The sequence below is a fragment of the Triturus cristatus genome, chromosome 7, assembly GCF_964204655.1.
Source record: "Triturus cristatus chromosome 7, aTriCri1.1, whole genome shotgun sequence".
NCBI lineage: Eukaryota > Metazoa > Chordata > Amphibia > Caudata > Salamandridae > Triturus > Triturus cristatus.
The window spans coordinates 59,154,187-59,170,753 of record NC_140590.1 but is presented as its reverse complement, the minus strand read 5'-3'; the positions used below and the strand labels follow the sequence as shown (position 1 = coordinate 59,170,753).

The 16,567-nt window shown below is 55.3% G+C and overlaps 1 protein-coding gene across 2 annotated transcripts in view; it reads right to left on the bottom strand.

Annotated features, from left to right (window-relative positions):
* CADM4 (cell adhesion molecule 4) overlaps nucleotides 1-16,357 on the bottom strand; it is a 1,244,810-nt gene extending 1,228,453 nt beyond the window's left edge. For both annotated transcript variants that reach the window (XM_085615631.1, XM_085615632.1), the window contains exon 1: nucleotides 15,836-16,357. In XM_085615631.1, coding sequence (XP_085471757.1) covers nucleotides 15,836-15,914 — 79 coding nt within the window. In that variant the 5' untranslated portion in view covers nucleotides 15,915-16,357. The remainder of the gene's footprint in view (nucleotides 1-15,835) is intronic.
* Between the last annotated feature and the right edge of the window lie 210 nt (nucleotides 16,358-16,567).

Here is a 16,567-nt window from a genome sequence, read left to right as displayed (position 1 = left end):
CCCCTACCAACACAAAATGCACAGGTGTAATCCCCACCCCCCTATTGAAGCTCGTGCTACTACCAACACAAACTGCATGGATGTAACCCCTGCCCCCTGCAGGAAACCCTGCCCCTACCAATACAAACTGCATGGATGTAACCCCTGCCCCCTGCAGGAAACCCTGCCCCTACCAATACAAACTGCATGGATGTAAACCATGCCCCCTGTAGGAACCCCTGCCCCTACCAAAAAAAACTGCATGGATGTAACCCTTTCTAGAAACCCCTGCCCCTACCAACACAAACTGCATGGAAGTAACCCCTGGCCGCTGTAGAAACCCCTGCTACTGCCAACACAAACTGCATGGATGTAACCCCTGCCCCCTGTAGAAACCTCTGCCACTACCAGCACACACTGCATGAATGTAACCCCCTCTAGAAACCCCTGCCCCTACCAACACAAACTGCATGGATGTAAACCTTGCCCCATGTAGAAACCTCTGCCACTACCAGCACAAACTGCATGGAGCGCCTTGGTAATTTCGGGTATTAGTGCGCTTTATAAATCCTCATCCAGTCCTATCCTGATATAACCCCCGCCCCCTGTAAAAAACCCTGCCCCCACCAACACAAACTGCATGGATATAACCCCTGCCCCCAGTAGGAAACCCTGCCCCTACCAAAACAAACGGCATGGAGGTAACCCCTGCCCCCTGTAGGAACCCCTGCTACTGCCAACACAAACTGCATGGATGTAACCCCCTCCTAAACATCACCCAGCACAGCCCTCTACCAAACATCACCCAGCACAGCGGAGACCAGCACAGCCCTCTACCAAACATCACCCATCCGAGACTAGCACATCCCTCTTACAAACATCACCCAGCACAGCAGAGACCAGCACAGGTCTCTACCAAACATCACCCAGAACAGCAGAGACCAGCACAGCCCTCTGCCAAACATCGCCCAGCACAGCAGAGACCAGCACAGCTCTCTACCAAACATCACCCAGAACAGCAGAGACCAGCACAGCCCTCTACCAAACATCACCCAGCCGAGACTAGCACATCCCTCTTACAAACATCACCCAGCACAGTAGAGACCAGCACAGCTCTCTACCAAACACCACCCAGAACAGCAGAGACCAGCACAGCCCTCTGCCAAACATCGCCCAGCACAGCAGAGACCAGCACAGCTCTCTACCAAACATCACCCAGAACAGCAGAGACCAGCACAGCCCTCTGCCAAACATCGCCCAGCACAGCAGAGACCAGCACAGCCCTCTCCAAACATCACCCAGCCGAGACTAGCACATCCCTCTTACAAACATCACCCAGCACAGTAGACACCAGCACAGCTCTCTACCAAACACCACCCAGAACAGCAGAGACCAGCACAGCCCTCTGCCAAACATCGCCCAGCACAGCAGAGACCAGCACAGCTCTCTACCAAACATCACCCAGAACAGCAGAGACCAGCACATCCCTCTGCCAAACATCGCCCAGCACAGCAGAGACCAGCACAGCCCTCTACCAAACATCACCCAGCCGAGACTAGCACATCCCTCTTACAAACATCACCCAGCACAGCAGAGACCAGCAAACAGCCCTCTACCGAACATCACCCAGCACAGTAGAGACCAGCACAGCCCTCTACCAAACATCATCCAGCACAGCAGATACCAGCACAGCCCTCTACCAAACATCAGCCAGCACAGCAGAGACCAGCACAGCCCTCTACCAAACATCACCCAGCACAGCAGAGACCAGCACAGCCCTCTACCAAACACCACCCAGAACAGCAGAGACCAGCACAGCCCTCTGCCAAACATCACCCAGCACAGCAGAGACCAGCACAGCTCTCTACCAAACATCACCCAGAACAGCAGAGACCAGCACAGCCCTCTACCAAACATCACCCAGCCGAGACTAGCACATCCCTCTTACAAACATCACCCAGCACAACAGAGACCAGCAAACAGCCCTCTACCGAACATCACCCAGCACAGTAGAGACTAGCACAGCCCTCTACCAAACATCATCCAGCACAGCAGAGACCAGCACAGCCCTCTACCAAACATCACCCAGCAAAGCAGAGACCAGCACAGCCCTCTACCAAACACCACCCAGAACAGCAGAGACCAGCACAGCCCTCTGCCAAACATCACCCAGCACAGCAGAGACCAGCACAGCTCTCTACCAAACATCACCCAGCACAGCAGAGACCAGCACAGCCCTCTACCAAACATCACCCAGCACAGCAGAGACCAGCACAGCCCTCTTACAAACACCACCCAGAACAGCAGAGACCAGCACAGCCCTCTGCCAAACATCACCCAGCCGAGACTAGCACATCCCTCTTACAAACATCACCCAGCATAACAGAGACCAGCAAACAGCCCTCTACCGAACATCACCCAGCACAGTAGAGACTAGCACAGCCCTCTACCAAACATCATCCAGCACAGCAGAGACCAGCACAGCCCTCTACCAAACATCACCCAGCACAGCAGAGACCAGCACAGCCCTCTACCAAACATCCAGCACAGCAGAGACCAGCACAGCCCTCTACCAAACATCACCCAGCACAGCAGAGACCAGCACAGCCCTCTACCAAACATCCAACACAGCAGAGACCAGCACAGCCCTCTACCAAACATCACCCAGCACAGCAGAGACCAGCACAGCCCTCCACCAAACATCACCCAGCACAGCAGAGACCAGCACAGCCCTCTACCAAACATCACCCAGCCGAGACTAGCACACCCCTCTTACAAACATCACCCAGCACAACAGAGACCAGCAAACAGCCCTCTACCGAACATCACCCAGCACAGTAGAGACCAGCACAGCCCTCTACCAAACATCATCCAGCACAGCAGAGACCAGCACAGCCCTCTACCAAACATCACCCAGCACAGCGGAGACCAGCACAGGCCTCTACCAAACATCTCCCAGCACAGCAGAGACCAGCACAGCCCTCTACCAAACATCACCCAGCACAGCAGAGACCAACACAGCCCTCTACCAAACATCATCCAGCCGAGACTAGCACATCCCTCTTACAAACATCACCCAGCACAGCAGAGACCAGCACAGGCCTCTACCAAACATTCAGCACAGCACAGCGGAGGACAGCACAAGCCGAGATAAATAGAACAATAACAATACACATCTCGTATTCAGCGCCAAGATACACTTGGGTGAACCCGCGCTCTATGAGAGTAAAGGTCGCGCCCTCGCCCTCACACTCGATGCCTCGGCACCAAAACACCGACAGAGTAAAATCAAGAAATACAACAGGCCAGAGCGTTCCGGCCTGCCAACCTCACCCCATCCCGCTCTTTAAAACATCCAGGAAAAGGGGCTTCACTCGCCTCCACAGACGCTTGCATCTCCAAAAACACGCGAGCATTCAGAAAACAACGTATCCTAGGCTTGCTCACACTCTCTTGATGTGTCTAGAAACAAGTCAATAATCCAGTGGGCGCTATACAAAATATAAATGTAGGACACAGGGACTTGCAGGGATTGAAGCAGAATGTAAATTAACCTGACCTGCCAATATCGCAGTTTACACCGACCCCCCCCCCCCCCATCGCCATCAGACCCTCACCCTCTACTCCCCACCCCCGTCCCCCAGGAGCAGCAGGGCTTTGTTCCCCAACGCGGCCGGGCAGGCACACTCCATCATCCACAGAGCCTGGAATAACCCCGCTATATACGAAGAGCCAGAGAGGGGGGCTGGGAGGGAGGGGGGGGGGGGGGGGGGGGAGAGCAGCTGCTCCTCCCGGGGGTGCTTTTCGCTTTACAGGCCTTCGCTGACGGGAACGGGCCGGAGGAGAGTAACACGGGCCGCAAGGAGCTGGCCGGGTACCAAAGCAGGCAGGCACTGTTTCGAGAATGCGTGGGAGGCTGAAATGCGTGGCGTTGCAGGTGAGAATGGTAGGATAAAAGGCAGAGCACGGGAGGTATGACAAGAGGAAAGCCTCTGAAAGATGAGAGGTCGGGCATTGTCATTGTGTGGACAGGAATGAGGATTTAAAGGCAGAGCACAACCAACGCATAACAAGGATAAAAGGCGTGGCACAGCGGACGTTTCAAAGCGAGGATGAAAGGTGCCAGCTCCTTGTACCGCTCTGTAGCTCTGTGAGGGTGGGGTGCACCCGCAGCTTGTCCAGGCCCCGGTTTTCTATGCCTTCTGGGACCTGCACCTATGTATTTTCAGGTGCAAGTACCATGATGAATAAAACTAGACCGGGACTTAGATTTTCTACTCGGGCCTGTCACGGAATAACTTCCAGGGACTGAGTAAAAGCTTGGTGGCACTGTGCAGTCAGGCACGGATGAATGGAAGGAAAGCAGGCAGCGAATCTGCAAGCATGCATGGGATGATGGAATCCAAGCGGACAGGTACTGCAAGGTATGCACGGAAGCATGGAATCCAAGCGGAGGGATACTGCGCGGGTATGCACCGAAGCATGGAATCCAAGCGGAGAGGTATGCACAGAAGCATGGAATCCAAGCGGACAGGTGCTGCAAGGTATGCACGGAAGCATGGAATCCAAGCGGAGAGGTACTGCGCGGGTATGCACTGAAGCATGGAATCCAAGCGGAGAGGTATGCACAGAAGCATGGAATCCAAGCGGAGAGGTGCTGCAAGGTATGCACGGAAGCATGGAATCCAAGCGGAGGGATACTGCGCGGGTATGCACCGAAGCATGGAATCCAAGCGGAGAGGTATGCACAGAAGCATGGAATCCAAGCGGACAGGTGCTGCAAGGTATGCACGGAAGCATGGAATCCAAGCGGACAGGTACTGCACGGGTATGCACTGAAGCATGGGATCCAAGCGGACAGGCACTGCACGGGTATGCACTGAAGCATAGAATCCAAGCGGAGAGGTATGCACAGAAGCATGGAATCCAAGCGGAGAGGTGCTGCAAGGTATGCACGGAAGCATGGAATCCAAGCGGAGGGATACTGCGCGGGTATGCACCGAAGCATGGAATCCAAGCGGAGAGGTATGCACAGAAGCATGGAATCCAAGCGGACAGGTGCTGCAAGGTATGCACGGAAGCATGGAATCCAAGCGGACAGGTACTGCACGGGTATGAACTGAAGCATGGAATCCTCCAAGCGGACAGGTACTGCACGGGTATGCACGGAGGCATAGAATCCAAGTGGACAGGTGCTGCAAGATATGCACAGAAGCATGGAATCCAAGCGGACAGGTACTGCGCGGGTATGCACTGAAGCATGGAATCCAAGCAGACAGGTACTGCACGGGTATGCACTGAAGCATGGAATCCAAGCGGACAGGTATTGCAAGGTATGCACTGAAGCATGGAATCCAAGCGGACAGGTACTGCGCGGGTATGCACTGAAGCATGGACTCCAAGCAGACAGGTACTGCACGGGTATGCACTGAGGCATGGAATCCAAGCGGACAGGTACTGTACGGGTATGCACTGAAGCATGTAATCCTCCAAGCGGACAGGTACTGCACGGGTATGCACGGAGGCATAGAATCCAAGCGGACAGGTGCTGCAAGGTATGCACTGAAGCATGGAATCCAAGCGGACAGGTACTGCACGGGTATGCACTGAAGCATGGAATCCAAGCGGACAGGTTCTGCAAGGTATGCACAGAAGCATGGAATTCAAGCAGACCGGTACTGCAAGGTATACACTGAAGCATGGAATCCAAGCGGACAGGTACTGCACGGGTATGCACTGAAGCATGGAATCCAAGCGGACAGGTTCTGCAAGGTATGCACAGAAGCATGAAATCCAAGCGGACAGGCACTGCACAGGTATGCACCGAAGCATGGAATCAAGTGGACAGGTACTGCACAGGTATGCACCGAAGCATGGAATCAAGTGGACAGGTACTGCACAGGTATGCACCGAAGCATGGAATCAAGCGGACAGGTACTGCACAGGTATGCACCGAAGCATGGAATCCAATCGGACAGGTACTGCACAGGGATGCACCGAAGCATGGAATCCAATCGGACAGGTACTGCACAGGGATGCACCGAAGCATGGAATCCAATCGGACAGGTACTGCATGGGTATGCACCGAAGCATGGAATCCAAGCGGACAGGCAAGCGGACAGGTACTGCACAGGTATGCACCGAAACATGGATTCCAAGCGGACAGATACTGCACAGGTATGCACCGAAGCATGGAATCCAATCGGACAGGTACTGCACGGGTATGCACCGAAGCATGGAATCCAATCGGACAGGTACTGCACAGGTATGCACCGAAGCATGGAATCAAGCGGACAGGTACTGCACATGTTTGCACCGAAGCATGGAATCCAAGCGGACAGGTACTGCACAGGTATGCACCGAAGCATGGAATCCAAGCGGACAGTCACTGCACAGGTATGCACTGAAGCATGGAATCAAGTGGAAAGGTACTGCACGGGTAGGCACTGAAGCATGGAATCAAGCGGACACTCACTGTACAGCTATGCACCGAAGAATGGAATCCAAGCGGACAGGTACTGCACAGGTATGCACGGGATGATGAAATCCAAGCGGACAGGCACTGCACAGGTATGCACTGGAGCATGGAATCCAAGCGGAGAGGTACTGCACGTGTATGCACTGAAGCATGGAATTCAAGTGGACAGTCACTCGACTTAATAATCGGGAAGTACACAAAGGCAAAAAAAGGATCGCTCTACCTCTGCTTCGCCGACTTAAGTAGCGCCTTTGATATGGTGGACCATAATATTTTATGGGCCAAATTATTGGAAATGGGGGCACTGGAGTCCATTGTTTATTTTTTAGCGAGACTCTATGTCAAATTAAACTCTAGTGTCCGTTATGGCCAGGCAGGGGAGTGCACCCCCAAGTTTAGGGTCAGGCGGGGTATTAGACAAGGGTGTGTGCTTGCCCCTTTACTTTTTATTCTTTTTGTTAATGAAGTGGATTTAGTTTTAAAGACGGCTGCGGCTGATGCACCAAAAATTAATGATTTCAGCGTCCCCGTACTTCTTTATGCGGACGACGCTGTAATCTTGTCTAGGACCCCTATTGGTCTACAGCGCTTGATGGACAGGTTCTCACTGTTCATTAAGGACAGGAAGCTGTTGATTAACAAATCCAAAACCTTTATTATGGAATGTGGTGCGGGATGTAAAAAACCATATGCCTTTTTTATTGATGGACACAAGGTGCTAACAGTGGAGTCTTTTAATTACCTCGGCATCACCTTTTCCAAAACTGGCAGTTGGACCAGTGAGATCAACTGTGTCCGGGCCAAGATGGCGAAAAGCTCTCATGGGGTGTTTAAATTTGCTACCAATATTGGAGACAAAAGGATTAAAGATATGCTAAAAATTTTCCAAATGAGATGTCTCTCGGTGGCCCTTTATGGAGCCGGGGTGTGGGGGCATATGAAGGTAGGGAACTTGCAAGTGGAGGAAAACCTCTTCCTTAAAAGGCTCCTGTGTTTGCCCAAATCAGCTACCAACGATTTGGCTCACAGAGAGCTAGGTATTTTTCATCTCTCCGACCTATTGGCAATAAGGCCTTTAATGTTGTGGCGCTCCGTTTGGTCAAAGGAAGAGACTTCCTTAAACAGAGCAATTATTGGAGATTGTCTCTCCACTGACGGCCACCTAAAGATTCCCTGGATTAAATTTGTCTTAAATTGCTATTTAGAGATTTATGGTATTAAACTTAAAGATGATTGTTACGCCCCTTCCAGTTTGCCCAAAGAAGTGATGAAGTCGGTTTTTATGAATTTTAAGTCAGAGAAGCGGGAAAGGATTGGTAGTAACTTGAGTACATGTATGTTTTACGGCAGATTCTGTGAAACTGAGGGATTTCAGCCGTATCTAAGCCTAGTTACTCGACCCTCCCACCGGTACGTTATTACCAGATTAAGGTTCGGGATAGTGCACCATTTGGTGGCCTACCCGTGTATCAAAAAACACCCGGTTGGCCCATGCCCATGTGATAATGTATCAGTTCAAAGCACCATGCACTTTCTTTTACTGTGTAATCTATATGGTAACTTTCGTCAAGCCTACCTTAAGCCTATCCTGTTAAAATATGGAGTCAGGAGTATACAAGACGCTATGAAGTTGCTTTTTAAACCATATCCTGATGTTTGATTTTTTACTGCCACCTTCCTCCTACTAGCTATCAAAGCAAGGCCCAGTATGCTTTTTTAACTATTTAAATGTTTTAATCATGTAATCTGTTTTGCAATTTTTTCATTATGGTTATGATTAATGTATTTGTTGTGTATTTGTTTTGCTTTTATGGACTTGTGTTTAAGCTCCGAATAAAGCCTTATGAAATGAATTGAAGTGGACAGTCACTGCACAGGTATTCACGGGATGATGGAATCCAAGCAGACAGGCACTGCACAGGTATGCACGGAGCATGGAACCCAGGGTGGTAGGTGCTACACAGGTATGCACAGGATGATATAATCCAAGCGGACAGGTACTGCACAGGTATGCACGGGATGATGGAATCAAAGCGGACAGGCACTGCACATGTGCATGGAATCCATTCGGACGGGCACTGCACAGGTCAGGCATACAAGTGGTTGGAGTCTTTCCTGTCGGGTCGTACTCAGAGGGTCCAGATGGGGGACCGGCTATCAGGGAGTAGGGATGTAACCTGGGGGGTGCCTCAAGGATCTGCACTCTCCCCCCTTCTTTTTAATATCTATCTGCAACCCCTGATTGAGGAACTGACGTGTAAGAACTGCGAGGTCTTTAACTACGCAGACGACACGCAGTTACTGGTCCAGCTGGGTGATACTCCGGAGGCCCAGGAGTCAGTCAGAGATCTTTTGAGATTCACGGTCAGCTGGATGACTAACAACTTCCTTAAAGTTAATGCAGATAAAACGGAGGTTTTGGTGGTGACCAACACAGCCAATCCCTGGGATGATCTGTACTGGCCCCCTGAACTTGGCAAAACCCCCAGCCCGGGGTCGGTAGTGAAGAGTCTTGGCTTAAAGATCGATGCAGCTCTCACTATGGCCCCCCAGGTGTCGGCTGTGGTAGGCTCCTGTACTGCCGTGATGCGGCAATTGCGTAAACTTACTGCCATTCTCTCTGCCTCCACGCTGCAGACTATTGTCTCAGCAACGGTCATCTCGAGGCTAGACTATGGTAACGCTCTGTACCTGGGCCTGTCACAGAAGCTGATGAGGAAACTGCAAGTCGTGCAAAACGACGCGGCCAGACTGGTTTTCTCTCTTCCTAGAAGTGCACACGCATCCACCCTCCTTCGTAAACTGCATTGGCTTCCAGTGAAGCTTAGGGTCCATTTTAAAGGCCTCTGCATGGCCCATAAAGCACTCTTTGGCAATGCCCCGGAATATGTTAAACAGCGCCTGAGGAAGTATGTTCCCGCTAGGCCCCTACGTTCTGGGGCTGTTCCAAATCTGGTTCAACCCAGATTTAAATTAAAAACTAAAGGCAGTAGTGCTCTCTCAGTGCTCATTCCTCAACTCTGGAATGACCTTCCCTCTAGCTTGAAGGAGGATTTTAACCTTCTCTCCTTCAGGAAAAAACTGAAGACATTTTTGTTTGGCACAGTAACGCCTTCAGGCTAATTGGAGTTGGCATATGGTTGGGGAGGCGGTACGATGTTGGTGGTTGTCTGTTTAGCGCTTAGAGACCAGTGGTGATAAGCGCTCTATAAGAACCATTTAACATTAACATTAACATTAACAGGTATGCACGGGATGATGGAATCCAAGCAACAAGTACTGCAAGGTATGCACGGAAGCATGAAATCCAAGCGGACAGCTATTGAACAGGTATGCACTGAAATATGGAATCCAAGTGGACAGGCACTGCATAGGTATGCACGGGACGATGGAAACCAATCGGACAGGCACTGCACAGGTATGCACGGGATGATGGAATCAAAGCGGACAGGCACTGCACAGGTATGCACGGAGCATGGAACCCAGGGTGGTAGGTGCTACACAGGTGATAGAATCCAAGCGGACAGGTACTGCACAGGTATGCACGGGATGATGGAATCCAAGCGGACAGGCACTGCACAGGTATGCACAGGATGATGGAATCCAAGCGGACAGGCACTGCACAGGTATGCACGGGATGATGGAATCAAAGCGGACAGGTATGCACGCGATGATGGAATCAAAGCGGACAGGTACTGCACAGGTATGCACGGGATGATGGAATCAAAGCGGACAGGCACTGCACATGTGCATGGAATCCATTCGGACGGGCACTGCACAGGTATGCACGGGATGATGGAATCCAAGCAACAAGTACTGCAAGGTATGCACGGAAGCATGAAATCCAAGCGGACAGCTATTGAACAGGTATGCACTGAAATATGGAATCCAAGTGGACAGGCACTGCATAGGTATGCACGGGACGATGGAAACCAATCGGACAGGCACTGCACAGGTATGCACGGGATGATGGAATCAAAGTGGACAGGCACTGCACAGGTATGCACGGAGCATGGAACCCAGGGTGGTAGGTGCTACACAGGTGATCGAATCCAAGCGGACAGGTACTGCACAGGTATGCACGGGATGATGGAATCCAAGCGGACAGGCACTGCACAGGTATGCACAGGATGATGGAATCCAAGCGGACAGGCACTGCACAGGTATGCACGGGATGATGGAATCAAAGCGGACAGGTATGCACGCGATGATGGAATCAAAGCGGACAGGTACTGCACAGGTATGCACGCGATGATGGAATCCAAGCGGACAGGTACTTCAATGGTGCTGCCCCTCACTGCTGCCCTCTGCAGGCCCTTCAGTGGCACTGCCCCTCACTGCTGCCCTCTGCATCAAAGGCGCTCCTCCTAACTGCTGCCCTCTGCAGGCCCTTCAGTGGCACTGCCCCTCACTGCTGCCCTTTGCATGCCCTTCAGTGACACTGCCACTCACTGCTGCCCTCTGCAGGCCCTTCAGTTGCGCTGCCACTCCTTGCTGCCCTTTGAAGGCCTTTAAACAACACTGCCACTCACTGCTGCCCTCTGCAGGCCCTTCACCAGCACTGCTCTTCACTGCTGCCCTCTGCGGGCCCTTCAACGGCACTCCCCCCTCACTGCTGCCCTCTGCAGGCACTTCAATGGCACTTCCCCTCACTGCTGCCCTCTGCAGGTCCTTCAGTGGCACTGCTCCTCACTGCTGCCCTCTGCAGGTCCTTCAGTGGCACTGCTCCTCACTGCTCCCCTCTGCAGGCCCTTCAACGGCACTGCCCCTTACTGCTGCCCTCTGCCGGCCCTTCAGTGGTGCTTCCCCTCACTGCTGCCCTCTGCAGGCCCTTCAACGGCACTGCCCCTTACTGCTGCCCTCTGCAGGCCCTTCAGTGGTGCTTGCCCCACTGCTGCCCTCTGCAGGCCCTTCAACGGCACTCCCCCCTCACTGCTGCCCTCTGTAGGCCCTTCAGTGGCACTGCCCCTCACCGAAGGTCAGTCACCACTGCTCCCTACACTGCTTTCCTGCCCCTGTAGCACTCAAGGCTGACCCTCGCGACTGACCCTCACTGTTGGCTTCTGCAGGCCCCTCAGTGGCACTGCCCCTCACTCGCGCCGGAGACGCACCATCCTCCACCCCCACACAGCTGTCGTGACTCGTGCCCCAGCAGCAGTCAAGTCTGACCCACAGTGCTGCAGGATGCCCACGGTACCGCGTGGCACTGCCGCTCGCTGGCAGAGAAGAGTGAACACCCCGGCCCCACGCGCCGTTCGTGCCCCAGTACTGAAGGCTGGCCCGCGCGCCGTGGTGTCGTTCTGTAAGCAGCGCCACCCCATGCGATGCCAGCCCCGGGCACCCTGGGAGGGAGAGACGTCGATTAGCATCCCGTGGCCTTTCGGGGTGCTAGTGTCCCTGCGCGCTACAGCAAGTGCACCCTGCCAGGTGCCCAGCTCTGTCCTTGTTCCTACCCTGATGGTACGTCCAGAATAGCCCCATCTACGGTGCCACGCCCGTGCACGCTGAGCAGCCGCCAGCTTGGTGTGTGTAAGGCTACATTACACACACGGGCAGCGATGGGACGCCAGCCCCATCAGCGCGGCCCGCTCCCCCGAGGCCCTGGACTGCACGGACTCGCCAGCTGTCTGCACTGCGAGGCCTCATAAATGCGCGGGGGGCTGGCACCCCACAAGGCGCACGAGGTCTAGCCAGCGTGCCAAGTCCTACAATGACACCTGTTGGATACATGTGTGCGGCTGCTGTGCTTCTAGCAGGGTGAGGCGGTACATGCGCAGTAAGGCGCTATCAGCGGTGTAACCCAGGCCACTAAAGCCTCTTCAGGGAGCCCCATACAGCCCAACGCCAAACCAAATCCGTGATATATGGGGCACTAAGGGGCCCCTCGTCGCTTGGGGTCGTTCTGTGTGAGTAACGCCGCAGGAGAGTGCGTGCTGAGTGAAAGGGTATGAGCAGCGAGGCAGAGGCGCAGCGTGAGGGTGACATGGGGTATGAATAGTGAGGCGGTGCGTGAGAGTGAGGCAGAATGTGCAGGGCTGTCAGGGTATGCAGAGTGAGGCATAGTATGCACAGCGAGGCAGGGCGTGCAGAGCGAGGCAGGGCGTGCAGAGCGAGGCATAGTATGCAGAGCGAGGCAGGGCGTGCAGAGCGAGGGAGGTTATATGAAATGAAGCAGGGTAGGCAGAATGTGCAGGGCTGACAGTGTATGCAGAGTGAGGCAGCGCGTGCAGAGTGAGGCAGCGCGTGCAGAGTGAGGCAGCTGTGCAGAGTGAGGCAGGGCGTGCAGAGTGAGGCAGGGCGTGAAGAGCGAGGCAGGGCGTGAAGAGCGAGGCAGGGCGTGAAGAGCGAGGCAGGGCGTGCAGAGCGAGGCAGGGCGTGCAGAGCGAGGCAGGGCGTGAAGAGAGCAGTCGTTACTTCTGTCTAGGCATACTGCTTCATCCCGTCTATTACTCTAATATACGCAGTGAGGCAGTATACACTTACTCGAGTGAGGCAGGGCACCCTTTGTGAGTCGATATGCGCGGTGTGAGGCAGTATGCACAGAGTGAGGCAATATGCGCGGTGTAAAGAGGTATGCACAGTGAGGCAGTGTGCGCGGTGTGAGGCAGAATGCGCGGTTTAAGCCAGGGTGTGTGCGCGGTGCGAGGCACTGAGGCAGAGTGCGTAGACTGAAGCGGCATGTGCACGGCGAGGCAGAGTGCGTAGACTGAAGCGGCATGTGCACGGCGAGGCAGAGTGCGTAGACTGAAGCGGCATGTGCACGGCGAGGCAGTGCGTAGACTGAAGCTGCAATGCATGTGCACGGTGAGGCAGTGCGTAGACTGAAGAGGCATGTGCACGGTGAGGCATAGTGCGTAGACTGAAGCGGCATGTGCACGGTGAGGCAGTGTGCGTAGACTGAAGAGGCATGTGCACGGTGAGGTGAGGCAGTGTTCGTAGACTGCAGCGGCATGTGCACGGTGAGGCAGTGTGCGTAGACTGCAGCGGCATGTGCACGGTGAGGCAGTGTGCGTAGACTGCAGCGGCATGTGCACGGTGAGGCAGTGTGCGTAGACTGAAGAGGCATGTGCACGGCGAGGCAGTGTGCGCGGTGTGAGGCACAGAGGCAGTGTGCGTAGACTGAAGCGGCATGTGGGGTGAGGCAGTGTGCGTAGACTGAAGCGGCATGTGCACAGTGAGGCAGTGTGCGTAGCCTGAAGCGGCATGTGCAGGGTGAGGCAGTGTGCGTAGACTGAATAGGCATATGCACAGTGAGGCATGTGCGTAGACTGAAGAGGCATGTGCACGGTGAGGCAGTGTGCGCGATGTGAGGCACAGAGGCAGTGTCCGTAGACTGAAGCGGCATGTGCAGGGTGAGGCAGTGTGCGTAGACTGAAGAGTTATGTGCACAGTGAGGCAGTGTGCGTAGACTGAAGCGGCATGTGCATGGCGAGGCAGTGTGCGTAGACTGAAGCGGCATGTGCACGGTGAGGCATGTGGCACGGTGAGGCAGTGTGCGCGGTGTGAGGCACAGGCAGTGTGCATAGACAAACGGCATGTGCAGGGTGAGGCAGTGTGCGCGGTGTGTGGCACAGAGGCAGTGTGCGTAGACTGAAGCAGCATGTGCAGGGTGAGGCAGTGTGCGCGGTGTGAGCACAGAGGCAGTGTGCGTAGTCTGAAGCGGCATGCGCACGGTGTGAGGCTGTGCGCGCAGCTTGAGGAGGCATGCGCAGAGAGAAGCAGCGGGCGCAGAAGGCTGCTGCCGTACCTCATCTAAACAGTGACATCTTCATATATCAGTGGGTCTCAGGATGAATGGCTTGATTACGCACTACTCCAGATGTTTTTGATTTGTTGAGCTGGCCATGTGATGGTGCTGCACGGAGCCTGCAGGGGCAAGCCACCCTCTTCAGTGAGTGTGCACTACAGCAGGCGCGCAAGAGGGACAGCACTGTGGATGGGGAAGGGGGCGCCACACGAGTGTGAAGCAGCACTGTGGATGAGGACGGGGGCGCCACACGAGTGTGAGGCAGCACAAGGGAAGGGGGCACCACACGAGTGTGAGGCAGCACTGTGGAGGAGGAAGGGGGCGCCACACGAGTGTGAGGCAGCACTGTGGAGGAGGAAGGGGGCGCCACACGAGTGTGAGGCAGCACAAGGGAAGGGGGCACCACACGAGTGTGAGGCAGCACTGTGGAGGAGGAAGGGGACGCCACACGAGTGTGAGGCAGCACTGTGGAGGAGGAAGGGGGCGCCACACGAGTGTGAGGCAGCACTGTGGATGAGGAAGGGGGCGCCACACGAGTGTGAGGCAGCACCGTGGATGAGGAAGGGGGCGCCACACGAGTGTGAGGCAGCACTGTGGAGGAGGAAGGGGACGCCACACGAGTGTGAGGCAGCACTGTGGAGGAGGAAGGGGGCGCCACACGAGTGTGAGGCAGCACTGTGGATGAGGAAGGGGGCGCCACACGAGTGAGAGGCAGCACAAGGGAAGGGGGCGCCACACGAGTGTGAGGCAGCACTGTGAAGGAAAAAGGGGGCGCCACACGAGTGTGAGGCAGGACTGCGCCACGAGGGGGAGGCCAGGCTCGGAGGACAAAAAGAGACTCCACATAAACGAGAAGCAGGACTGTGGAAGGCACGCGAGGGAGACTGAGGCAGGAACATCGAGGGGGGGCAGGAAGGGCCTTGATATGAGAGAGAGGCAAGGTTGGGGAGGAAGGTGCGGGCATCACTTGAGGGAGAAGAGAAGAGGGGAGGATGGGTGGGGGAGGGGTCTTCTGTGAAGAAGAGCTGGGGATGTGGAGGACACCTGAGGGGGATATGCTGGGGAGGGGACGGGGGTACCGCGTGAAGGGGGGTAGGACCGAGCACGAGAGGGCTTCACGCGAGGGAAGGCAGGGGTCTGGAGAGAAAGAAGGGTCTTGACATAAAGGAGTCAGCGCTGCAAAGGAGCCACGCGAGGAGAGCAGGGCTCGAGTGAGGAGGGAGAACAGGGGGGGGCAGGAGAGGGTTCAATGAAAAGAGAGATTAACACGAGCCTGCGTAGTACTGTGGAGGGAGGGATGGAACTCGGAAAGGAGCGGTGTGGGGGGCGTGGGGTCACGGAGATGAAGCGGCCCCATTGAAGGCCAGGCACATCTGTGCGTGGAGAGGACGGTGCGAGGGAAGGGATGTTCTGCAGGGCATCACGAGCCCGAGAGAGAGGGGGAGAGATGTGCGCCCTCATCCCCCATCCAGCTGGAGGAACTGTCCCAGGGTCTGCAGAGAGATGCGCACACAAGAGCGTGACAAGGGGGTGCGGTGCCAGGCGCAGAGACCCCGTGGTGATCTCCAAGGGCAGCCCTCCACCCCTCCCCGCCAAATGGACCCATGCAATGGCTGCGCCGTCCACCTCACCTTGTCCGACGAGCAGCAGGGCCCCCAGAAGCAGCATCTCCACCGTGCCCCGGTGCGCCCCGCTGCGGCTCGCAGCCATGGTGCCCGCGCCTCCCGGTCTCCCAGCTGCGGGTTCTCTCCTCCGCCTGATCCTGGGTGCCCTCCTAGGCTCGGTCCTCTCTCCCTGCTGCAGCCGTAGATCCCTCCTTCCTTCCTCCAGGAATCTGCCTCCTCTCTCAAGCGGGAGTCCTCCGCTGTGTCCCAGTATGCGTATTCTTCTCCAATGGCTCCGCCGCTGGCTCCTCTCAGATGCAACCTCAGCCTCTCGCTCCGCCGGAGCCTCCCTTTGTGAGCGCCTCGCTCCTCTGCGGGCTGCTCTCGCTGCCTCTGCTGAAGACTAGGATCCGTCCACCCCAGTGGCTCCGCTCCCCTCTCCTGCCTCTTCCTGTCCCCTCTTCTGGGGATGACCGCACTCTTCTCCCTGTCCCCCCACTATCTCTGCTTCCTTCCTCCTCTGCACCTGCACCCCCAGCCCCTCCCACTAGTGCATGCTAAGCGATGCAGCCAGCATAGGGGCGGGGACAGCCAATGGCATTGGCAGCCGGGCTCCAGATATGCAAATACGGAGTGCACTGTTTACAAATCCCATGCGGGCTGGGGAGGACCTTAAAGGAGCCGCCACCCTCTCACCTGTCACCAGGTGAGCATTCTTCAGCAAGGCGGAAGTCCACATTCAAAAGACGAAGCTGCCAA